The sequence below is a fragment of the Thunnus albacares genome, chromosome 3 (assembly GCF_914725855.1).
Source record: "Thunnus albacares chromosome 3, fThuAlb1.1, whole genome shotgun sequence".
NCBI lineage: Eukaryota > Metazoa > Chordata > Actinopteri > Scombriformes > Scombridae > Thunnus > Thunnus albacares.
In genome coordinates, this window is record NC_058108.1 from 36,386,964 (window position 1) to 36,412,861 (window position 25,898).

General features: G+C 39.6%; 2 protein-coding genes across 4 annotated transcripts in view; both read right to left on the reverse strand.

Moving 5' to 3' along the window:
• Positions 1-1,510: 1,510 nt before the first annotated feature.
• On the reverse strand, positions 1,511-7,932 carry LOC122974503 (E3 ubiquitin-protein ligase TRIM21-like). The gene is made up of 2 exons (XM_044342541.1): positions 4,236-7,932; positions 1,511-3,423 (listed from the first exon to the last, which is right to left on the reverse strand). Exon 2 carries the CDS (start codon positions 3,412-3,414, stop codon positions 1,771-1,773), a length of 1,644 nt encoding a protein of 547 aa, XP_044198476.1. The 5' UTR covers positions 3,415-3,423; positions 4,236-7,932; the 3' UTR covers positions 1,511-1,770.
• A 342-nt stretch (positions 7,933-8,274) lies between these two features.
• The window catches only part of strn (striatin, calmodulin binding protein), a 65,146-nt gene continuing 47,522 nt past the window's right edge, over positions 8,275-25,898 (reverse strand). For 2 of the 3 annotated variants that reach the window (XM_044342314.1, XM_044342316.1), the window contains 12 exons: positions 25,379-25,538; positions 22,509-22,622; positions 19,990-20,133; positions 19,763-19,899; positions 17,739-17,914; positions 16,162-16,209; positions 14,765-14,886; positions 14,426-14,593; positions 13,258-13,398; positions 11,890-11,991; positions 11,023-11,109; positions 8,275-9,895 (listed from right to left, as the gene is read on the reverse strand). In XM_044342314.1, coding sequence (XP_044198249.1) covers positions 9,726-9,895; positions 11,023-11,109; positions 11,890-11,991; positions 13,258-13,398; positions 14,426-14,593; positions 14,765-14,886; positions 16,162-16,209; positions 17,739-17,914; positions 19,763-19,899; positions 19,990-20,133; positions 22,509-22,622; positions 25,379-25,538 — 1,569 coding nt within the window. In that variant the 3' untranslated portion in view covers positions 8,275-9,725. The remainder of the gene's footprint in view (positions 9,896-11,022; positions 11,110-11,889; positions 11,992-13,257; positions 13,399-14,425; positions 14,594-14,764; positions 14,887-16,161; positions 16,210-17,738; positions 17,915-19,762; positions 19,900-19,989; positions 20,134-22,508; positions 22,623-25,378; positions 25,539-25,898) is intronic. The other variant, XM_044342315.1, reaches the window with a different exon arrangement.

Consider the following 25,898-nt stretch of genomic DNA (forward strand, 5'->3'; position numbering starts at 1 on the left):
TTTATAAACTCTTTAGCACATTTTAAAAATGTAACATATTTAATACAATATTAAATAATATGAAAACAGGCTGGAGCTGAATATTATTTTACCAACAGAATTAGAGTGTTAGCCAAACAATCTTTAAATACAATGTAAAATGTTATTATTAGCAGCCATGTACATGATTTTGTGTTCGACAGATTTATATTAGTATTAGCAGCACATGCATGTATATAAGCTAGTGTTCACATGTAGGTAGTCAAAAAACTTATAGGTAGAAAAAATACTATTCAGTAATAACTATAAGTATAACATTACAGGTTGTGTTTGTGTGTTTAGTGGTGAAATGGGAATGTCCAGTCGTGTCACATGATATGATGATGATTTGGATATTGATTGGTAGAAATTCCATTGATATAGTCTTTCTTAAATACAATAATAAAGAATTTAGTGTAAATAAACAGTTTATGATGTTTACAGGATATGTGTTGACTGATGACTGAATATACTGTATGTAGAATATAATTGTGTTTATTGATGTGACCTATATTTTTTCCAGACAACATTAGAAGGAGATATATTTCTACATGAACATTGTAAAAACTCCTTCTATGTGTTTGCATGTGTTCATTTTCAGGTGTTTTTAGCATAAAGAGCTGCTATTTGACAGCTGATACAAAACGATATTTAAAGATTATTTTACAGTCAGAAAAGAAGTCTGCTGAGATGTGATGTTGCTTCATTACTTGAGTCAATAGTTTCTTTCTTCTTTCATGTTAAGAAACAAACATCCAGATGTCTTTCTCAGAGTGTTGCTGCATCCTCCTGCAGCTCAGACAACCAAGGTGGATAACCAATCAAGAGGCTGGATCTAAAGACAAGACTGAGCAAAAAACACACAACAAGACGCTTCTTTTTAAAAGTTTAATACAGCTTGAATTGTTGGGTTATCAGCAATTTCTACATGATATAGAAATGTATTAATACATCAGCATGTTAGTACACTTCAAATAAAATATGTTAATTTCACTTGAGTAGACCATTCTCTCTCATTTACCAAATAAATATCTGTATTCATTTGTTGTGAAGGAACATGGTTGTTTACTGATACTGACCCTGTTCAGCTGTAAAATGGTTTAATGACTCAGCTGCTGTATGTTATTAAAATGTGTCTGTTATCATAATTAAAGGTGAAAAAAATCACTATCACTATTAATATTGATAGAGATCAATAGAATTATACCTACAGCCAAGTAACTTACAAACCAAGTCAGTAAATCTTGGACACTAAAATAATTGTAATTTACATACTAACAGTAATATTAACTTATCACTACATCACTGAGTATAACAGATACCAGTAAACATCTATTTTCACTTTAATAACTCCATCCTTTATAACAGAGACACATACTCTACTCTTTCTGTTCATGTTCAAACCTTGAAGCTAAATGACACACAGTGAAATATTCAACCTCAGGACATCATGACTGTTATCTTGATGAAAAAAATCCAACATAACTCAAATAAAACAGTAATATAAAGAATCATAAATGAATGACCACATGAATCATATCCTGATGAAAACACGTTGAACATGTACATCTTTTAACATGAATGACAGCGAAACTTTAAAAAATGTATCAGTTTATCAATGTTTGGTGTGTTTTTATGTCTCTAATCCATTGACTGCTGTATCAGTATTGTAGTATCAATACTTTGGTGTATATTTGCACAGTGGATGTAAAATGTAAAGATGAATTTATTTGCATTGTTGCAAAAAATAGATCAGGCAGTTTGATTGACAGGACAGATGATCAGAGGGGCGGAGTTTTTACCACCATCATTACTACGGGGACAGAAGTATGGGTGGAGTTTCTCAGTGAAGGAGCAGCCAGTAAAGGAGCAGATAAGAGCTGCAGCATCTACGTCATAAAAGGAGACCAGACCCTCCTCATAATCCACAAACACCCCCACCTTCTGAGGCTGAGACTTCAGAGAGAGATCGACTGAAGGACCAGCAAAAGCTTTGTACTCATTTCCATTTCTCAAACATATAGTCCAGTAACCATTCTCAGGTCTCAGTGTGATTTTTCCCTTCCTGTTGGTGGACTCTCTGGCCACTCCTAAATCCCATTCAGTCTTCCCTTTAACCTGAACCTCAAAGCAAAATCTGCCTGAAGAGAAACTCTGCTTTCCTAAAACACAATAAAAAAAAGAAAATCTCTCTGGGTTGTCTGGGAGATTCTTCCACACATCACCATGATTTACTTGTTTTCCATCATCAGACAGGATGAGCCAGGGATTTGCTGTATCAGGATCAAGAGTCACATCCACTGCATACTGCTGGATCCTCTTCAGCTCAGCCTCAACCAGCTTCTTCATCTCTTTACTGAGCGTCTCCTCCAGCTGAGTCACAGCTCTCACCACAGTCCCCTCATATGATGGTGGACGGACGCTGACCTCTGTCCAGTCTTTGGTGGGTGGAGCAGCTTTCAGGGACGGGAAGTTTTGGAGGAGGTGGAGGTGGTCTTCAGAGTTTGAGAGCTGCTTCACCTCAGAGCTTCTCTTCTTCAGCTCAGAGATTTCCTGTTCCAGCTCTTTGATGAAGTCTTCAGCCTGTTTCTCTGTCGTTCTTTGCTTCTCTTCAGTCGTCTCAATGAGCTCATTCAGGCTTCTCTCAACAGAGTCCTTCAGAACGGTGAAGACCTGAACACCTTCTGCTATCTCTCTGTCTGCAGCTTCCTGACTGAGGTCAACCGAGTGTTTGATCTCTTGAATCTTCAGTCGTCTCTGCTGGATCATCTGCTGAATTTCAGCCTCTGTCTTCCCCAGCTCTGCCTTCTTTCCTTCATATTCTTCTTTCAGAGGAACAAACTCATGTGTCTTGTGGTCTAAAACAGAGCAGAGCATGCAGACACATGTCTGGTCGGTCTTACAGAACAGCTCCAGAGGTTTATCGTGTTTCATACACATCCTGTCTTCCAGGTTCTCCACAGGGTCCATCAGCTGATGTCTTTTCAGACGTGATATTGTCAGATGAGGCTCCAGGTGAGTCTCACAGTAGGAGGTCAGACACACCAGACAGGACTTCAGGGCCTTCAGTTTGGTTCCAGTACAGACGTCACAGGGAACTTCTCCTGGTTTGGCAGCTTGTTGCTCTGAGCTGCTGCTGCTGGCTTTCTGTTGAGCTTCCTGTCTGAACTGAGAAACCATCTCAGAGATGAAAGTATTGATGTGCAGCTCAGGTCTTGTGTAGAAAACCTTTTTACACATTGGACACAGGTACTGGTCATTACTGTTCCAGTGTTCATTGATGCAGTTTTTGCAGAAGTTGTGTCCACATGATGTGGTGACTGGATCAGTGAACACATCCAGACAGATGGAGCACAGAAACTGATCTTCAGATCGCAGACAGCTGGCAGCAGACATATCTACACACTGAGAAGACAGGTGAAAATGTGAAAAATAACTTTATTTTGTTCAACTTCAATTTAGAATACTGACCTTAATGTTTTTGTATTTTAATTGATGTGAAGTTGCTGCTGTAACACTGATGTCTCTAATGTTTCAAACACTAATGTCTGAGGGACCGAACTGGAAGAACGTTGTATTTGTGATGTATTTGTGACTTCTACCAGGTTGCCACTGTGGCTGTTGGGTCAACAAGCTTCCAGATGTTTCACACAAAAAGACAGCAGGCAGTGTGGGGGTTAAATAGTTATTAATTAATAAAATGCTTTATTGCTATTTCCATGACACTTGTGGTCCTCCATACCTGACTGTTGTTTATGACAGACTTGAGAAATAGTGAACCCGTCCTTTAATGCAGAGAGCTTCTTTGCTTCATTAATGAATAGTTAGTCTAATGATCATATCAGCAATAATTATTTGGAAATGGACAGAAGAAATGAGTTTAACAAGAAAATAATTTAGAACAAAAGTTAAAACTTGCATAAAGATAATGATCCAACAGGAGCAGCAGCCCCTCACAACAAGAACTGATGAACTAATTTATCAATTTATGCCTCAATTTTCTAAATCAGTGTTAATAATGATGATAATGAATATATTTCAGCTTTAAAATAAATGTGCCTAAAGTCAGATGACAGTACAATAAATTTATTTGACTTATGTTTATTCAACAGTTGTGAGTTTAAAATGAAAAGTGTAACTTCCTGTTTGAGAAGAACTGTAAGTTTTCTGTTAATTCTGGTTGTTGAAACACAGTAAATATTATCAGCTGTACTCACCGGTGTTTGAGTCAGTTGTTGAGAAAGAAGTGAAGAACTCGGTTTAATTTTTCTTCAGACAGAGACAGAAACAGTTGTGTCGACTGCAGCTCCTCGTGTTTCTGACAAACTGTCAGTTTCATTTGACGAATGTGACGTTGACGTTTCCTCTTTGCAGTGTTGCTCCACCTCTTACTGCAGCTTGTTTGTGAGGTTTCGTTTCCTCCTTCAGGTTTAGATGATCATAGTTAAACACATCTGGCACAAGATGAGTTTAATCTTTGGGAAACATTTTACTTCTGTTATCTTCTTTTTTCTGTAGTTTATTGCAGCTCACAGAATAGTTGGGGGGTGGAACACAAAACACAAACCTCAGTGACTTTAAGAGGAAGACTATGATAGTGAAATAAAACACCTCCACAAACAGTTTCTTCTTCTGCACAGGATTTAACTGCAGTGATACTGTATAGCAGAGTAGTTTCATTTATCACATAATGTGTTTTCATTCACTTTCCAGCCAGGGGAAGATCCCAGTAAAAAAGAAAAAGCACATCACCATCATGATATACAACATATTCCTTTATTGTTGTTACCAATAAATCTGTCACTCTCCCATTTTCAAACTCAAAAACTAATAAAAGAACAATGAAAAAAAGAAAACAACAACTTTGTGTACTTTATGTACATCCAGATGAGCTTCTATAATCTCTCTTTAATAGTTTCACTTTACACATTAAGGGGCAATAATAATCATTTACAGGCAAACTGGACCTGACAACAGTTTTCAGGTTTCAGTTCTGGTTTTTGGCGACAAAATGTGATTTGAAGAAAAGTTTCTGTGTGACACAGTTGAGCTGCCTCCATCAGTACTGACTAGTGTTACTGTGTTTGTATGAGTCGCTCCAAAAGGTTTAATAATCAGATTCTGGAGTGAAAATGGTGAAGGATGAGGAGATCATAATATTGGTAAATGCACTTGTTCTATTGTTCTGAAAGTGAAACAAAAAAAGACGACGTTAATGTGTCATTTACGGTTTTCTGTTCTGTTCTTGGTTCATTTTTTGTCATTTTAATTGTAAAAAATATACTGAAATCAAAAGTCACCTTTATTTTCTTCACATTTCAGCTGCTGTAAACTGTAATTTGCAAACAAAAGTGCAGAAAGCTGTCGAGGTTCTGCTAAATATTTTCATTATCGACTTGTCGTTATTCACTTTGACTGGAAAATGTCAGAAAATAGGAGAAAATAATTTCCCGCAGCCCATCAAGACGTCTTTAAATGTCTTTTTTTATTTGACCAACAATTCAAAACCCGCAGATTCAGCGTCTGCTTGAGATCCATCATCACAGGTTGCGGTTCACTAAAGAGTTTCTTCTTTCTCGCATTTGAACAGTTTTTAGAGGCCTGAAGAGATAAAACCGTCCAATATTTCACCATGAAAAAGCAGAGAACATTAAGAATGAATATATATGTTGTTGTTTTTTCTTATTTCCACTCTTGTTAATCATCTTTTCTATTTCCGAACATCTACTGCAGATAGTTTTCCAGTTTTCATTTGTCACACAAGTCTAAATACGAGTTCTTCTTCTCATTAAAGACAAAAAGCAGAAAGTTTGAACTGTTGAACGTTTGTTTAATCTCCGGTTCAGTTCACTGCAGCTGCTGGAGGAGCTTCGGTTTGTCTTATTGTTTGTGATTGACAGGAGGTGGGATTTTTAAATATAAAATTATTTATATCTGACATGGCGGACGTGCGTACAAAGAGCCAGAATTAAAGATACAATAATTAAAAACTCTCCTTCACATTGGAGCAGGAACGGTTCACTCCAGGTGTTTGGATTCACCTGAGCTGAATCTAAAACACCCAAACAACTAAACTCCATCCATTTTTTTAATGTAATTTAAAGGAAAGCAGACTTTGAATGTAGCTGCTAACTCGTTGTGTGTGTTTGTTGTTGGATAAATAATGTTTGATCATTCGGCTAACACAGAAGTTGGTAAATGATAAGCTGAGTTTCACTTTGCAGCTAAAATATCCCTTAATATCCCCTTTACTCCAGAATAATAAATAGATCTGATTTTATACTTAAAACGGTACACATATCTAGTTCCCCTTTTTACAGTTTTGCAAATCACCTTAAAGCAAAGCCAAACAACAAAACAACCTTTGCAATTGAAAGTTTCCTTCTATTCCAGGTAATCATCTTCAGCCATTTTGAGATGATGTTTTGGTAAAAAGCAACAAATATATAATGTAGTGCTGAGAGGTGAAGTCATGTATACACACTTTTTATAACACCAGCAGAAACCTAAAGGAATAACTTCACTTTTCAAGTAAAACAGAGAACACGTCTTTAAAAAAAATATCTACCTGTATCTTACAATCTGTCACCGAACACAAAGAGTCATTTAAAAAACTAGTAATCGCTCCAAATAATAATAATAATAATAATTACACAAAATACAATATTTCCAGGCATTCAGCATATAAAGCAGAAACAAGTCAGACGGGGAGCTTGTGTGCAGTTTTGGGACTCAACAGGAGTTTTTTTTTTTCACAATAAAATGAGCTAATTAGCAACAGCAACTGTCAGGTTTAGTAGGAAGCATCTTGTCGCTAAAGACGACACTTGGTTGAATCTTTTGGCGTTTTAGGGTCGTAATAAATACTTTTAGTGGTCGAAGTAAAACAAATAAATGAGAAAAGCTTCACTGCAGATTATTATTGCTGCAGTTCGTCAGGATTTCCAACTATAAATATACAATAAAAAGCAGCAGGGTTTCACATCGAGCCTCGTCAAGACAACAATCAAAACTACACAATCAGAAGAGATTCAATCCTGAACATTTTTACATCCCTGCAAGGAAAAAAAAAATCCACCTGACACTGGTTGGCCAAGATTTCAAACCTGAAATGTTTCTGTCATTTCAGAATAGTTTAAAAAATGGTCTCAGTGGGGATTTTACTCTGAAATATGCAGATGTGTTTACAGGTGGAGGCTCGGTGTATATTACAATTATCACTGACAACATGTCACAGCAGCGTCTCCAGACACACTGAAGGTGTTCATCTCAAAATGACACAGATATTTTTGTAAGAAAAGAGAAAATAGTGTTAATTTTCTTTCAGTATGGGGTTGAAAATAGATAATGAGTGAGTTTGTAGTGTTCAGGTGGAAATAAGGACTCAAATAAACTTGTCCTGACTTTAAAAAACCTGCAGCAGCACAGTATTCTCAAACTAAAAGAATTACTCAGCCAGCTCTGCTACACCTAAACTCACCTTTCACCACATTTAAAAAAAAAAAAATCTTACTTATCTCAATACGTATTAGACACATCACTGCTGCCAGAATTAATGGATGCGACACCACAACTAGTGTATTTGAAGCCAAGAGACGTAAACTCCCAGTTAATTCACTGAATCAGTTTTTCAGAAACTGGATTCAGAATTTTTTTTCTCGAAGCTCAACAATGTATGAAAAATATAGAAAGATGTCTGAAACCAGAGGATATTTAAAAAAAAAAGTCCAATCAGGACGGTTGTGATGAGCCACAAATGTTGGAAATGAAACTTGACTGTGTTGGTAATCATGTTCATTTAAATCACCATCATAAGCTTTGGTTTGAGAAGATTAACAAGTATTGTGTGTGTATCAAAGCCTGATATCTTATTCCTTTGTCCGTTGTTGTCTAAAAACTGTGTCTAATGTTAGTTTGTTTAGAAACGGCTCTAAAGACTAATAACAGAGTCACGTTTTCAGTCTCTGGAGAGTAGTTCTGTGTAAGACAGACGCCACTGAGCATGTGCAGGAACGCCGTTCCGCTTATGGAGCTTCGCTAGCTTGTTGTGCTACATATCACAACCTCTTGAGTTTTTTTTTACAATGTAGTTGTACAATACGGTCCTGCACATGCTCAATTGCGTCTGCTGTACACAGAACTACTCTGCAGAGACTGAAAACCCAGTGCAGCGGTGTGACTCATTCATGTGTTTTCAATAGTTTCTGGACAACAACGGAGGAATAAGATATATCAGGCTTTGATACAGACACAATACTTGTTAGTAGATCAGTTCGTTGTTGGTTTGGATCCAAACATGAAGATTTGTTGACAATAAGAAAAATATAGAAAATCACCAGCCTCATCCTCTAAAAATGGATCTGCAACAATAGAGGACTATACAGGAAATTGTTGTGGAGGAGAATTTTGTCCAAAAGTGCGGCTGCAACAGCCTCTTTCTGCAAGTAAAGGCCTGGTAACAGAAGCATTTACAACAGCGACATTTCAGACCAATGACCACGGTTAGTGGACTCACTTGTGACCTATAGCTCAACTCTGACAACCTTTGAGGGAGCAGAGAGTTAATTTCAGACTCTGCTTCAGTATAAACTTCTCCACAAAGCAGACGCAGTACGGTCTGAAGTCATCAAGAGACACGAGTCAATGTTATGAATATGTTCTCCTGAATAGACAGTGTTTGTCTGGCAAGTAGTCATTTTTACAGAAAAACACCTACCACCTACACCTTTGGGAGGATGTGGGATTTTTGATGTCACTTTCTGGTCAGACTTGGTACCAAGAGTTAATTTCATATCATTTAGCAGACGTCACAGTGTTCAAAACATCTAAAAGCATCTTATTTTAGATTTAAATTTGTCAGGTGTCGGAGATCTGACCTCCAGAGGGATGAATCTCTGCCGTCATGTTGTCATTCGCTCTCAAAAATCAAACTCTTCTTCTTCAGTTTACATGAAAAACTTGGGACAGGAAATAATAAAAATCACACCAAATTAATTTAAAAGCAAAAGTCCTGCGCAGTCGGACGTCATCTTGAGGTGAAATATTAGTGCTCATTTTAGTTTGGATCATAAATGTGGGGTCTCCTTCTCCTTCTAGTCTCCTTCTTCACATGTTGGATGAAACATATTCGGTTTGTTAATTTGCTGTTTGGAGGGAAAAAAAAAATCAAACTGGCTCCCACAACTTCTGATCAATTCAAAATCAATTTTCCTCAACACTTAAAAGAATTTATGTTCTGAAGAAAAAAGGCACATTATTATGACAAATATTTCAAAGCAATATGTCGTCAGGATGTTTACGGGAGTGTTCGGGGTTAATGAGGAGAGTTTGTATGTTTACCTGTTAAAGAAAAAGAAAATAGATTCCAGCTTTAGTAAAATGTACCGAGGGTTCCTGTTTTTTATTAATTTCTTTTGCCTTTTCCCCGTTTTGCTCTCATTTATCATCTCATCCAGAGGTTTGTTTGTTTCGGGACCCAGGCCAGCCCGAGTCCAGGGGGTGTGGGGGGTGGGGACGAATATTTGACAAATCTTTAATGAGCAGTCAGGGTCACTGTCACCAGCTGACCACCTGATGATTCCTCCTGCTTCAGAAACAAACTCCTCCATTTGTCCAAAAAACACCAAAACAAACCCCGCCCTCTTCCGTCACGGCGTCTCCTTTACTTGACGCTCGAGTCCGACAGTCAGCTGCAGACCGGTGTCGGGTCATACGAAGACCTTGGCAAGTGCGTCTGCCCCGGCGCTGCCGATATAGCACTTAGTGGGGTGGAACGCCACGTCGTGGATGGACTCCTCAAACTTCTTGCGGTGGGCGGTGAACTCCTGGATGCATGTCTTGCTCTCCATGTTCCACAGACGGATCGAGCAGTCGTGGCCTGTGAGGAAGAAGAGAAGAAGTCAGTGAGGACGGAGGAAGAGCATTTTGTCTCTATCAGGTTAACTGTAAACACGCTTACATCAGACTTATAAAGTACATTTCCATCCACCTGAGCTCTTAATTTGCGCATAAAATATACATGAGATCACATTTAGTAAACCCAAAAATAATGTCAATAATGTGCTCTTTTTTTAAAATATATTGTTAATAGTTTTTTATTATGAAAAGGAAGAAAAAAGGTCTCTTGGAAAATATCAGAAATGCTCCTTTTTGTCTCAGCCTGCTCAGGGGCGTGTCGGTGTCTGTGTTTGATCGACAGCAGCTGGGAGGTGTGTGTGTGTCGGTGTCTGTGTTTGAGTAACGGTATTTAATTGAACTGATGTAAAACTAGGGGGCGCCATCATGAAATGAAAGAATTTAAAATATACATTTTTCCCTTTTGGTTTCTGACTTTTCCTCAAAGGAGAACACAGGATAAATGATTTACAGAGCGGAAATGTTGCTGCAGAGGACAAAAAAAAGATATTTCATTTAATAATTTCATATATATATATATATATATATATACATATATATATATCTTAACACCTGACAGAACAAAGGCCTAAATATGGCAAAAAAGAAAGAAGTCTTGTTTAGCTGAGATGAAAACTTTGGTGTCCATAATGTGAAGCAGATACTTCCAATGTAGATGTAGTTTTGGTGTGTTGCTGCCACCTACTATTACATTTCTCTACTATCTCAGAGGACCAAAAAACAAGAATTAAAAAGGGCAGCAGACAAATACATTAGAGATACAGGAATCCAATCTGTGGGAATGATATTGGAGCCAATACTGACTTTATTAATAAGATCATATTTCATAGTAACGTGTAAATCTACTGCTGCTAATCTTCACTACCTGCATGTACTTCACAATACAGTAAATGTATTTTAATGTGAAAGCGGTGGTAGGCCTTTACTGTCAATCCAGACGTTTTGTGAGTAACATTTGCAGGTGACAGATCAGGAGTTTTTATCGAGTGTCAGGAAAAATTCAGTTAAAGCAAAGAAGTGGTCACCTGTGGTCACATGACCGATAATCACAATGTTCAAGACATCGGTCACCGAAAATGTTTTACTTACTTCCAGACATGAGGTACAGTCCATTTGGATCCACAGCGAGACTTGTGACGGAGTCCAGGTGGGCGACCATTGAGTGAATCAGTTTACCTGCAAATTCAGAATACATTAAAAAAAATCAGCCATTTAATCAGTTTTGGTAAAAGTCTTTAAGGACCAAATATGCTGAGTCATTTCTTACTGAGAAGACTGACTCATTTAAAGGATCAGTCTGGTGATTTTCTATATTTTTCTCCTTGTCAACAAATCTCATGTTTGGATCCAAACCAACAATGAACTGATCTTCTAACAAGTATTGTGTGTGTATCAAAGCCTGATTAGATACCTGTAGTGATCCTCAGGACTGAGGTTCCTAGTAAGGCGGACCCCATTGCACATAAGCAAAAAGTGGTTCCATTTACAGCTTCACTAGCTTGTTGTGCTACATATCTCAACCTCTTGTCTTAATACTACATTATAAATTTCTCAAAGAACTTCAGTAGAAAGTCAACAGGTTGTGACATGTAACACATCAAGCTAGCAAAGTATAATAGTACTATCTTCACTATCACGACTATCATCATAGTAGTACTATATCACAATATTTACTCTTTGGAGCCGTTTCTAAACAAACTAACGTGACCAAACTCTTCATGATGAAGGAACATGTCACCCAGAGCAGCGGTGTGACTCACTGATGTGTTTTTAATAGTTTCTGGACAACAACGGAGGAATAAGATATATCAGGCTTTGATACACACACAATACTTGTCAGTGGATCAGTTCATTGTTGGTTTGGATTCAAATATGAGATTTAGCTTTATCTTTTAAATGTGGTTCTAACAGATGTGACGGTTGGTGTGATGCTTCACTCCTCCTCAGTGTGTCTACCTGTGTTATTATCGAAGAACTGGATGTGCCGGTCCTCCTGGGCTGTGATGGTGATTGGCAGCGTGGGATGACTCAGCACTTTGTTGATCTTGCAGGGAGCTTCTGCGTGGAGGCGGACGTGAGAAGAACAACATTATCGTTTAAAACCCACAATCTTCAGTCCATCAGCGAGGACTGCAGGCACTTAGTGAGAGACTGAAAGCATCGAGGCAACAAGCTGTTTCTCGACTGTCAGAACCAACCAGCATGATGGGCGACATTTACAAAAGGCCTGTTAAATAACTGTAATAATTATATTTTAATTATATTTTTGAGTGAAAACGTCTCAGGTAGGAGTCAGGTCTGTCAAGGAGGATAAAGGATATTTAAGCAGCCGACACAGCAGAGAGGTAGTGCACATAAAAAGAGGATTTTAGATTGAAATATAACTTTATTGAACCCCAGAGAAACTAGTTTGGTCGCCTATGCACAGTAACAGAAGATACACAAGTTAAACAAGCCGACAACATATGAAACACATACAGTAACACGCAAACTAACACATAATCCAAGAGGACATTAATGTAGCTCCCAAACCCGTCTAGTCAATAAACTAATAAACTATATATATATATATAAATATATATATATATATATATATGTAATACAATCAATCAATTAATATATAAGAAGCCAACTGTCACGCACTTAAAAACATGAGCAGTAATACAGGCTGTAAATATGAAATAGAACCTTTAAAATCAATTGAAATTCAATTAAAATTAACCAATCAAATGTTTTGTGGAGACTAATATTACATGCATTCAATATCTGGGTCTGAATAAATATTTCTGATACCACAGCAAACCCCAAAGCTTTGGCATCTATACCAAAATATATATCGTCTTAACTACTTACTTTGCTGCGTAAAAACACAGTTTCCTCCCAAGATATTTCTCCTTTTTAAAGGGTTAAAAATAATTCTGCTGCTCCGGCTCACAATTACTATGGTCGCTAGATGGCAGCTGTCACTCAAACACAACTTTATGTCGTTTTTAGGCGACTAAAATTACGACCTGTTGTGTCGTTTTTCCTGGGAGGTCAGTCAATCAGTGAGTATGTTAACAAGGTCAGGTATCTGATAAACATTTGCCAAATTTAAGTACTTGACAGGTGTTGATATTTGGTCTTATTGACACAATTCAGTCACTACTATAAAAGTAAGAAAATTAGTATCTTTTAAATATAAAAGCAATTAAACAGCCAGAGATGAGAAGTCTGCTGTTTAATTTACTGACCAACGTGAAGCGAACAAATCAAACAGGTACTAAATATTCTCTCCCTGAGAATCGAGGTCACCTTGTTTGGGTCTGTGATTGGTTGACTAACCTGGCGGGCCGGCGGACTCCAGCTTCAGGACGAGCTGCTGCGTCTCCATGTTGAAGAGTCCGATGTGGCCGGTGGTGAACGACGTCACCATGTGAGCCGGCTCGCTGCTCACCACGTCCACCGAGGTCGGCACGCCGAGCTCTGAGAGACATCAGACAGCAGAGACTCATCAGAGGTCAGACGGTAACTGGTTAAACATCACCGACCGTCAATGGAAACAAAACTATTAAAGACACAGAGGATGTCCCAAACAACTGTATCCAAGGAAGACTGAAGAGACTAAAGGAGGAAAATATCTAACAAACAAGACCAACAAGAAATGTGTCAAGCCGATGCTCGATTGATCAGAAAATTTGTGAATCTTCTGGTGATCGGACAGAAAACATGTTGAATTTTCAAGCACACATCGAATTTCCCTGCTGGTGATATAAGAATAAGATGCTTAAATAGCATTTGGCTTAAAGTAAGGCTAACATGCTATAATTAACACGCATGTTAACATGCTGAGTCTCAGAATGTAATGTTTAGTGTGTTAGCTTATTTATACACTAAATGTTATCAGGCTAACATGGAGCATGCACAGTTTAGCATTAGCAGAGCTAAGGCCAAGTAGACTTCAGTCATCCTTATTTGATGTCTCCTATGAACTGAAGTGTTGGACAAGTGGACATTTAGACCTGTTGTTATTGATGCCGAAGGAAAAGTCAGATGATTCATCCTCTGAGGAACATAAATGTCTGAACCCAAACTGATGTCAATGCATCTGATACTGTACATACTCTATACAGTTATCCATAATGGCTGCTACAGGCGGTTAGTTTCTGTGTTGACTTTCATTCAGACTCAAACAAAAGTTTGAAATGATTCATGTAAAAATCATGTTTATTTGTTTATGTTGCCCTGATGTACAACGTTTTGTGCGCTAAATGTGTTTTTGTGTGTTTCCCAAATCTCTATAACAGAGCTGGAGAGAGCAAAGTTAGCATGACACATAGAGCCACAATGGCCTCATTTACGGGAAATACATCGAACCCGGAATTTCCCTTTAAGTGTCGGACTCACAGACTGGCTGATGTGAACAAAAACAGTTGCTGAGTCAGATTTTTAAAAGCTGGACCGCTGAGACTCCTCTGATAACGATCAGGATGTAGGACTGAACGTTTCTCACCTCCTCGCTCGTTGAAAACAGCGAGAGACGGCGAGGTGTCGGCGGCGTTCCAGAGCCGGACCGTTCCATCGGCCGAGCAGGAGAGGAGGCGGTGGTGGGCGGAGCTGTAGACCACACCCCACACCAAGTCTGTGTGACCGCAGAGCGCCCCCCGCAGGACTGACGGCTCTGCCGCAAACATGAGAGAGAGAAGACTGATTAAAATACATTTTCTGCGACAGATTTTGGACACCAGGTGGCGCCAAAGTCTTCACATTTTACCCTTGAAATGGGCTTCAGGGGAATAATAAAACCAACAAAACACATGATGTAGTTTTGATGGGACTAACTGGAACGTACCATATGAGTCGTAGGGGTCGATGTTGGGGTTCGGGGTGTTCCAGCTCTGAATGGTGCCGTCCACCCCCCCACTGAAGCACTGCTCACCGCTCGAGCTCATAGTGACACACAGGACAGCACCGCTGCACAGCACAAAATCATAATTTAATAAGTTTAATGAGTTCTCTTTGAATGCAATTTCACTTAAAAAGCCTTAAAATGAGACGGTTATGGAACAGGATTAAAGCGACATGAGAAGTATGACTGGACTTTTAGGATTAATCTCACAATTATTCTGATATTAAGCCAAAATCATGACTTTTACAAAAGGTTGTGTAGGAATTTTTTTTTCCAAACTACTTTTGTTTTTCCTCACAATAATGTTTTTGTTACCTCACATTAAGTCTCACGTTCCCTCTGATTCACAGAGGAAGGCTGAACTTTAACAGTAGCAAAGAGCACAGATTCATAATATAATATAATATTATTATATTATTCCTCTGCTTGTTGTGACCGCAGTGTGAGAGGATCATTGCTGTAGTTTATGAATACCACAGCAATGACACATTAGTTTTTAATGGGTGTGACACTCACTACATGCATGCGTATGTGTGTGTGTATGTGTGTGTGTGTGTGTGTGTGTGTGTGTGTGTGTGTGTGTGTGTGTGTGTGTGTGTGTGTGGGTGAAGCTTTTTTGATAATCAATTAATAGTTTTGAGTCATTTTTCTAAAGAAAGAATTAAGAAATAATGTCCAAGTTCTCTGATTCCAGCCTCTTAAATGGGAATATTTTTTAAATCTTTGAATATCTTTGGGTTGCAGACTGTTAGCTGGGACAAAACTGGAAAACAGTAACCAACATTTTTCACCATCTTCTTACATTTCATAAACCAAACAATTAATCAATGAATTGAGAAAATAATCAGCAGGTTAATTAATAATGTTTGTTGCAGCCCTCGTCTGGATTCATGATGCTTCCTCTGCTAACGTTAATACCCCAGCAGCTGTAAAGAGTAGAGTAGACATGTCCACAGTCACAGCTGGTGGATGTTTACTGTCAGAGCTCCGCCTTTCAATGAGTAATAAATGCACAATGTGAAGTCTCACATCATCTCTCCGTTCTGTAGTTTCTGCAGAGTCTTAATCTAAACTGAGGGATCAGGTTGGTGTTACTCAGAGATTCTGACGTAATATATTCTGGTGTTGAGCTCAGTTTCTGGCCCATAATTTCAAAAACAAAACAAAAAAACAACAAAAACAACTGTTTTTTAGAATATAAATAAGACATCAGAATACATCCCTACTCCACAGAGCAGTGAAAACACATTGATTTGACTGCTGGATAAAGTCCAGCAGTGCTGAGAATAAATATTTATTTCCAAGCAGCCTTCCAAACAAACAGGTAAACAGGAACTCACCTGTGAGCTCTGAATGTGTAGATGGGCTCCACATCTAAAGCTGCACATCTGGAATATTAAAGCAGAGAACAACAGTTTTCATCGTCTAACATTTGATAGATAATGTCTCACTGTATCTACCGGGAACAGCAGGGATTATGTTGTTTATGCCACTGGAAGGTTTTAACTGTGAAACAAGGAACCAGTGCTGAGGAACATGATCCTGAAGTTATAGAGAGCTGAAGTCATGACATCACTTCCTGTTCCACTAGCTTCTGTAACTCAACCAAGCGGCAACCTCCAGGGCTGTAAAATGAAGCCAGAAACTGCAGTTCCTTGAACGACCACTTGAGGCTCCAAAAGCGAGTCAATCCCCATAGACCTCCATGTTAAAATGTCCAACTTTACAGCAGAAATAAACATGTTTACAGTCTGGTACAAACAACGGTTTTGGTCTCTGTAGCTAATTTCCTCTTTCATGACAACTGTACGGGGGGTGAATGTTTTTATAACTCACCCTTTTAAGTTTTATTAAGCTGTAAAGTTCTGCATAATGAAGGACATGGCTGCTTTGAGTGACAGGTCCACCAGCCGCTAGGTGGCTTGTTTCAGCCATTCGGCCCGCCTCTTTGCCCATTTTTGATTGGCTGGGAGTTAGGCAGCGTCACGCACTGCCAAGATGGCGACGGCCGGAGCGGCTCACTTTGAGCTTCAAAACCGCTCTTCAGAAACCAACGAGTGACGTCACGGTAACTACGTCCATATTTTTATACAGTCTGTGGTAAAGACATGTTGATGTCGCCTCCTACAGGCACAGAGAGTAACAGCAGCTGGGTTTTTGAAGCTTGTTGCCAGCAAAGTTTTAAATCTTCAGCGTTTCTTTCATCGGTCTTTCTGAAAAAATGAAGCGTGTTTCTTGACTTTACTTTACGTGTTCTAACAACTCGGCTCTGCTTTTAAAGCTTGAAACATTTGTGGCTTTAACTTTAAAAGTTAAATAAAAATTATTTTTTTAAAAACTACAGCTGAAAGTTTATCGTCATGGCAGCCAGCGTAGCTACGTCCTCACAGTTTGGTTTCATCCATAAAATCACTCGTAAATTCTGTTATTTTTCCAAACTTTTTAGCTGTAATCTCTGCTGTCATGAAAAGTTAAAACAGCATTCCTCTGTTCTGCTGTCATTACAGACGTCTCAACTAACCAGACACTCAACACATGGACTTGCATTCATAAAAAGGTTGCTAAAACAGATATTTAATAAACAATGATGTCAGATCTTTTTTTTTAATTACCCTCCTTATCTAAACAGGAAGTGAAAAACACATTTTCAGCTCTTAGTTTTTTTAGATCTCAACGGGATTTTGAACTTGAGGTTTTGCTACTTCTGGAACAGAATCAACAGCAAATGAAAACAGGAGCAGATCCAGGAGGCATTTTACTAAAATATGATGGACTATTCTAAACTGGATATTAGAAATAAAGGTTCATATTTAATATAAAGCTGTTTTAAATAAAGGCCTGTATCTCTCTGCAGTTGAGGTTTATAATAAAGGATTAACGGCTTATGAATGAATACAGTGATATTTGAAAGCCTCACTTCTTGGCGGGCGCCGTCTTCTGGAGGTTCCACAGTTTGAGGGTGTGATCCTCGGAGGCGGTGACCAGGACGGGCTCCACCGGGTGGAACGCCAGGCCGCGGACCGAGTCGAAGTGGCTCCGCAGGGTGAACTTCGGGTTCCACGTCTTCCTCAGCGCGTCTTTGTTATTGGTGATCTGAAGCAGGGAAGGTTCTCATTAGGCTTTCTGACCAGTTACTTTACTGTACACAAGTTTCGATTTAATCAGCCTTTAAAGCAGCGTTACACAGTTCTCTACACTGGTGGATCTCAGAGGCAGCGAACCAAATTATACCAAAGACAGACGAGCAGAATCATCAACATTTGGATTTTCACATGACTGTGATTTCTTAATTTATTGTCTGTAGAGACAAAGAGGAGGAATGCATCACTTAACAGTAAAAACTACCAGTAAAAATAACAAAAACCACACCAATCAGAAATGTGTCCTGCGATTACACAAAGAGAAATTTCAACATGTAACAGAAAATCAGTTTAGTTCAATTCAAAACACTTTATTTGTCCCCGAGGAGACACGTAGAGAATCACAGTCAACAAGAAAATTTAAAATCTTAAAATGGAAAAAACTGGAAAAATAAAAAGCAAAAAAACCCAAACAAACCTAAAACTGACTGTCATGGCAGCTTCTCAGTTCAATTTATCAGGTTTCATTTGACTTCAAGTTTTGAGAGGATAATAAAGAGTGAAGTGTTTTTATGCCTCAAATCTGCTGAAAGGCTGCGTTCAGTCTGACTGAAACGGGTCGTCTGTCAAAACTTTTGAACCTCGAGTTTCGACATCCAACACGGGACTGAAAGAGCAATTAAAAATCTGTGTAAGTGCACATTGCTTGTATTTCTTTTTTTTTTTTTTTTAACAAACATTCTTTTTATTGTTTTCACAACATAACAAAGAAATATCAAGTAATACAATTACATACATTGAACGAACATGTCAACCCCCCACCCCCCATATTATTCCAGGTCTTGGTTGGGGGTCGGGATCATGCTTTATAGTCTGTTACCTCGTGTAGAAAAGGAAGAAAAAAAGAAATATATTTCTACAGTATTATTTACTGCAAAGAGCCACGTTTCACATGTCTCCAGGTTCTTCCATCACACCTGACAAGTCTGTTCCTGATACATAGTGAATGAAAAGGTCCCTGATCTGCTGAATATGATGTTGTTGATGTTTTATGGAACAGGTAAAGTTATGGATCGCTCAGACAACCACCTGCTTATACTTGGTCTCCTGGTGTTTTTCCATGAGAGAGCTATTTACTCTTTTTGCCATTAACACACTTAAGTCTATAAATATTCTTTGATTCTTTTTAAGTTTCAAATTATCCGTAATATAAACAGCTGTGGAATTAAGGGTATTTGAATCTGTAAAGTATTTTGAGTACATTGTTTCACCTCTTGCCAGAATTTTTGTATTTCTGTACATTACCAAGTACATTGGAAAAAAAGTACCTTTTTCCTTCTCACATTTAATACAAATATCAGGTAAAGTGCTGTTATATCTGTTTAACTTATCTGGAGTTATATATGTTCACATCAACCAGTTATATTGTAGCAATTTCAGGCAGATGTTAGTGTTTCTCGATTGTGCTTTAGTGAATGTCTCCTCCCACTTTTCTATTGGGATGTCTTCCTGTAGGTCCTCCTCCACGCCTCCAGACGTCCTGCAGATGTTTCTGTACTTCCATCTTTAAACCCCTCTCTAAGCAATTCATGCTCATTAATTGTTCTACGGTTGACATTTTTGGGGTGCATAATGTTTGATTTTGGCTGTATTTTATTTTGTAATGTGAACGCCATATTCCTACTGTTTATCTTGCGAGTGTCCCAATAACAGGTGTGCAGGCTGTGCGGTGTTTGTAGTCTGATAAACTTTCTCTAACTGGTCTCCATGGATCATATTTCATGGCGTCGCTGAACACCGTCTGGGCTGTTTTCCTTCTCAGCACCACTAGAGTGACATCCTGCGTGTCGGTTTAACTCACATCAAAAGCCAGGCTGTCGGCCTCGTTGGCGACGGTCAGTCCGGCCAGTTCTCCCAGTCCGAGCTCGTTGGAAACCGCCTCGTCCACTCTGCCCAGTATGAACGACTTCCCCGATGACGGCAGGAAGGTCATGGCCTCTACGGAGACAAAACAGTCAGCAGGGTTAAAAAATTTAAGTGTTCAGACCTCAAATGAGTAAATTAACTAGCGGTTAAGGAGCAGGTTACCTTCTTCTGGGCGTCCCACTTCATGCTCATTGAGTCTGGGCACACTGGGCCGGGAGGGGGGCGTCACAGGGGGCTGCATGGAGGGAAGCTCCACAACCTCCCGCAGGTTGGCCAGCATGTCCTGGAGCTTAGACCGGTTTGGTCCTGGAGGAGGAGGACGAGGAAGAGGAAGAGGAGGAAGAAAGTGACGCAACAACAAGGAGAAGATGCGAGATGAAGACAAAAAATCAGAGGAGGAAACAGAAACACGGAGGCAGGAGAGAGGAGTTTGGGAGAGAGATGGAAAACAGACAATCAGCAAAATGAAGGCAAAGGAAGATTAAAGATTTTATACTGTCACAAAAAAATACAATTAAATCTGAATCGAACAGCATGAAGGATGGAAATAAAGCATTAGATGGATGCAGCAGCAGCAGCAGCAGCAGCAGCAGCAGCAGCTCTAAAAGCTTCCAGAGGATCCAATAGAAAGAAAGATAAAATAAAGCCAGAAGAATAAAAAGCGACAGAAATAAGAAGAATATCTGCAGAAACAAATGAAATGTAGAAGAGGCAGCTGCAGAATTCATCAACATACAGACACGAAGAAACAAACAGGGATGAACTGATGTTGTTACTGGTTATTAACTGGATTCATCAGCATCAGAAAACTGCATGACAACAGAGTAAAGCAGATCCCTCTAATGGTGATAAACACATTGAACCTCAATTTAAATTAATGGTTCAATAATGGATTAGAGTGAAGGATGTATTTAATATTGACAACATATATGTGATTTTTGGGGAAAGTGATTCCTTTGGGAGGTTTGGGGGGAAACGTGCAGAGATTCAGGAAATCAACAGGAAGTTAAAAAAAGAGGTGAAGATTAAAAAGAAAAAGGTGGGAGGAATAAAAGAAAGGAGGAGCGGAGTATGGTAACCATCAATAGAAAAAAAAAAAAGACAAAGAAGATGGGAGCGATGTCCGCTGTGGTGCAAACACTCAAAACACTAAACCTCTGATATACAGAAAGGACGAGATGACAAGACGGAGTGGAGTTAGAGAAACGTCCAGGATTGATTCTCATATAATTTCCCATTATTGTTATTATTTTAAAGGATCAGTCTGGTGATTTTCTACATTTTTCTCCTTGTCAACAAATCTTCATGTTTGGATCCAAACCAACAATGAACTGATCTACTAACAAGTATTGTGTGTGTATCAAAGCCTGATATATCTTATTCCTCCGTTGTTGTTCCAGAAACTATTAAAAACACATCAGTGAGTCGCACCGCTGCACATGTTCCTTCATCATGAAGAGTTTGGTCACGTTAGTTTGTTTAGAAACGACTCCAAAGACTAATAACAGTGATCAGGTTTTCAGTCTCTGGAGAGTAGTTCTGTGTAAGGCTTGAATTTGTACTGAGAAACTTACAATGTAGTACAAAGTCCAGAGGTTGTGATATGTAGCACAACAAGCTAGCAAAGCTGTAAACCGATGTATGTATGAAGAGAACTGGGGCCCCGTTCATTCCTATGAAAGTTGCTCAGTGGCGCATGAAGCAAAAAAAAAAAAAATCGACTTCCTGGTGTGAAAGTACCCGGATCTTCCACATTGTGCGGCCCATAGAGCATGCGCATAGTTTCACTGGCCGAGTCGACTACTTCCAGTTTAGCCCTCCAGCTAACTTGAATGGGGATAAAACAATTTAATCATGCTTGTAGGCTTCTGAAATGTGATTGGACCGAACGGATTTAATTCTGATAGTGAGTCATTTCGCGGGGGATGTGACGCTCAGAAAAATGTATCCGCTGATTTACAGACGTCTCTTTCACATTTAAGTCTATGGGTTTAAGTCTTTTTGGGTCAGTGTGCATCACGTGACGTTGTAATTACACGGTTTGGCCGCTATGTCAAATTGGCTTCAAAGCCTGGTGCTCTTCCTGTATCCACATTCAGAACCACATTCCCGCACACGCTCAGTTGTGTCTGCCTTACACAGAACTACTCTCCAGAGACTGAAAACATGATGCTGTTATTAGTCTTTGGAGCCGTTTCTGAACAAACTAACGTGACCAAACTCTTCATGATGAAGGAACATGTGACCCAGTGCAGCGAAGTGGCTCACTGACGTGTTTTTAATAGTTTCTGGACAACAACGGAGGAATAACATATATGAGGCTTTGATACACACACAATACGTGTGTGTACTAGTAGATCAGTTCATTGTTGGTTTGGAGCCAAACATGAGATTTGTTGACAAGAAGAAAAATATAGAAAATAGCCAGCTTTATCTGTAAATAGTACACTGATATTGCTGATATAACAAAAATTGCTCATAAACTTAACTACACTACTGTCGTTATTATAGTAAAAGGTGCAGTTGTATCCTGAGTTGCAGTGTGATCGTTCCGCCGGACTGACTGAGAGGAAATTAAACCGAGTGAGAAAATAACAAGTATAAACTAAAGAAGAGTCAGAGGAACAATGAAAGAGAGTTGGGAGAAACAGGATGAACCACAGGCCCGGTGCTGGACTTACTCTTCACCCCCTTCTTGCCCTTGCGTTCCTTCCTGTACTGCTCCTTGAGCTGGGCTATCAGTCCCTGGTCCACATCCCAGGCCAGTTCACCCAGAGGAGACTGCTCTTCCTTTTCTACAGGCCAGTAGGAGGAGGAGGAGGAGGAGGAGGAGGAGGAGGGTGGGGTAGAAACCTGTGATAAGTGTCTGGATGCACTACATATCCAACAACTTTACTTTGACAAAACTACAGAGTCACATGGGATGAGGAGGAAGGTTTTTAAGGATTTTTCAAGAGAATTTCCCTCAAATTCTCCTCTACTGTCAAACAAACAGGTATGAAACAGTGAATGTGTGAAACACAAATGAACACAAAAGATCCAACAAACATAAATGGAGAATAACTGAGTTCACATGAAGCTGAAACAATTCTTGATGGTTCTCAGCGGTTCTGAAAGTGAAATGTTAATGCAGACGAGAGACGAGTCACAAAACACTTTTAACTGTGAAGAAAACATTTCACAAAGATGATCATGACTCATGAGAGAAAGTTCTGAACACACAAATATTTTTAAGTCTCTGTGGTAACAGCAGAGGTGTCAAAACCATAAACGGTCCAGAACTCAAATACTTGACTTACAGTCAAAATAATAAAACCACTACAAGGACACATGGAGTCATAAATGTCTCTGATTAGTGCCTAAAAACAGCTCAGCCAACATCATCCAACCGTGGAGCTGCAGCAGGTTCAGACCTGCAGGTAAAGACCAAGCGGCAACCTCCGGCGCTGTAAAATGAAGCCAAAAACTGCAGTTCCTTGAACGGCCACTTGAGGCTCCAAAAGTGAGTCAATCCCCATAGACCCCCATGTTAAAATGTCCAACTTTACAGCAGAAATAAACATGTTTACAGTCTGGTACAAACAACGGTTTTGGTCTCTGTAGCTAATTTCCTCTTTCGTGACAACTGTACGGGGGATGAATTTTTTTATAACTCACCCGTTTAAATTTTATTAAGCCGTAAAGTTCTGCATAATGAAGGACATGGCTGCTTTGAGTGACAGGTCCGCCAGCCGCTAGGTGGCTTGTTTCAGCCATTCGGCCCCGCCTCTTTGCCCATTTTTGATTGGCTGGGAGTTAGGCAGCGTCACGCAATGCTAAGATGGCGACGCTCTTCAGAAACCAACGGGTGACGTCACGGTAACTACGTCCATATTTTTATACAGTCTATGGTAAAGACATGTTGATGTCGCCTCCTACAGGCACAGACAGTAACAGCAGCTGGGTTTTTGAAGCTTGTTGCCAGCAAAGTTTTAAATCTTCATGTCTGCAGCTCTGCCAGCTGTCAGTCTGTTGGTCGGTTCACTGCTTCAGTCCAGACTGAAATATGCTGCTCATTTCTGTGAAAGTTGCTGGTGGCACATGAAGCCAAAAACTCATGTTTCTGATCGCTGGGCCCATGGAGCATGCTCAGTAGAGACTTCCTGTTGGCTCTCCGCTCACTTGAAGGGGGATAAAATGATTCAATCACGCGGCTCTTCTAGACTTTCCAAATGTTATTGGACTGAATGGATCAAATTCTTCAGTCATTTCACTCAGACACTTTCATTCACTATTTTTCAGCTGCTCCTTTTCCAATGATTGTGTGTGTGGGGAAGAAACACTTTTACAATTACAATTTACAATTTCGTTTAGCAGACGCTTTTATCCAAAGCGATGTGCATGTTTGGGCCGGTGTGCATCATGTGACGAACCTGGACGTTGTATTTACAGTTTGGCCACTAAGTCAAATTGGCTTCTGAGGGAACTGGGTGTTACAAGTGGGTTTTCTGGTGTAGAACTGGTCTGAAGAGGACCAATCAGCTCCTCCTTGTGAAGAATCGACAGTAAGAGCACATATCTGCCAAATTGTAGTTTCTTGATTTTCCTGCAGTCATAAATGACGTTGATAAAAATAAACCTGGTCTTTTGTCGGTCAAAGGTCACATGAGCAGATCACTGTGGGGGAGTTTACAGGAATGACTGCAGCCATGATAACAGCGTGCTGAAAGAAAGGATCTCATCATCCGTCCTGGTAGCCCGGGGCGACTGATGCGTCGGGTTGTGGAGGTGGCGTGGGTTCAAGAAAAAAAAAGGCTTCAGAGTCAGAAATGACAAATCTGTTTCGTAACAGACGGCACGCAGCCAAACAGACTGTTTTTAAATGTCCTTTGTTACGTGTGCACTCGACTGGTTTATTAGCAGAGTCTGTGAAGGGAAAATAAAATGATACAGCTTTAAAAAAAAAAAAAGAGAAATCTACAAATCAAAATGCTAAATCTTCCCTCTTTTGCCAAATGCACAGACTCAGTTCAAGGCCTCGGTGTGTGTGTGTGTGTGTGTGTGTGTGTGTGTGTGTGTGTGTGTGTGTGTGTCGTGCTGTACTGAGTCAGCACTCCTTTACAACTACAGTATCTGGACTGTGAAGTGTTGAATCACGAACTGCGTGGGGATGCTTTTTGTCATTGGCCCCGACGACACTGAATGTGTTGCTAGGTAACAGTAGAAAAAAAAAGGGGGTTTTGTGTAAACTGTGGGGGCAGCCGGGTCACCAGCTGGGAAGAGAGTTTTACATATATACAGCACAGGATCGGCCTTGTTCTGCCATTCAGATCCGTCGGTTTGATTTCTTTTAAAATATTTAGCTTTGTTGTATTTGACCTTCACAGACTGAGTTCTCTCTTCTATTTCTTTTCTGCAGATGACTGGCAGGACTTTGCCACCAAAGAGATTTCAGAAACCTGCTTTTCTTCTTGTTCCTTCAGCTGGATGTTGTTTCCTCACCTTAAATCTAAAAGTTTAACACGTGAACCTACGAGCAGGATTTGTTACATGTTCGGTTTGGTCCACTCACCCCACTCTCCGCTGTCCTCTCCGCTCCTGTCAGGTGATCCGTCCAGTTCGTCCGGACTGGCCAGGAAATCGAAACCCTTCAGGGCCTCCTCTGTGTCGGGGTCGTCGCTGAGGTCAGAGGTCGTGGAAGACGGAGTAGACGACTGCTTCTTCCTCACCATCTGTGAGGGAGAGTTATAAAATTGCGATTTAAACTTGCGGCTCAGACAGAAAATTCAGGTTGTGTTTGGTCGTCTAACAGAGTTTTTACAGATTCACCGTCTCCCTGTAGCAGCAACTTTCAGATTTAAGAGTGTGAGCTCACATACTGTAGCAGACATAACTGTAAATATAAATATGACCAACCAGGACTTTAAGACCTCGACGGCTTTTAACCTTTGGCCAAAACACAAAGACTGTTTCTAGTTTGATCGACTGAGGTTCAGAAGCATTTTATCAAGACTTCTGTCAAAGAGGAAAACACAGAAATTATCTTGACGATCTTTCTGATTTTTTAAAAATCTAAAAATCTGAAATAAGCT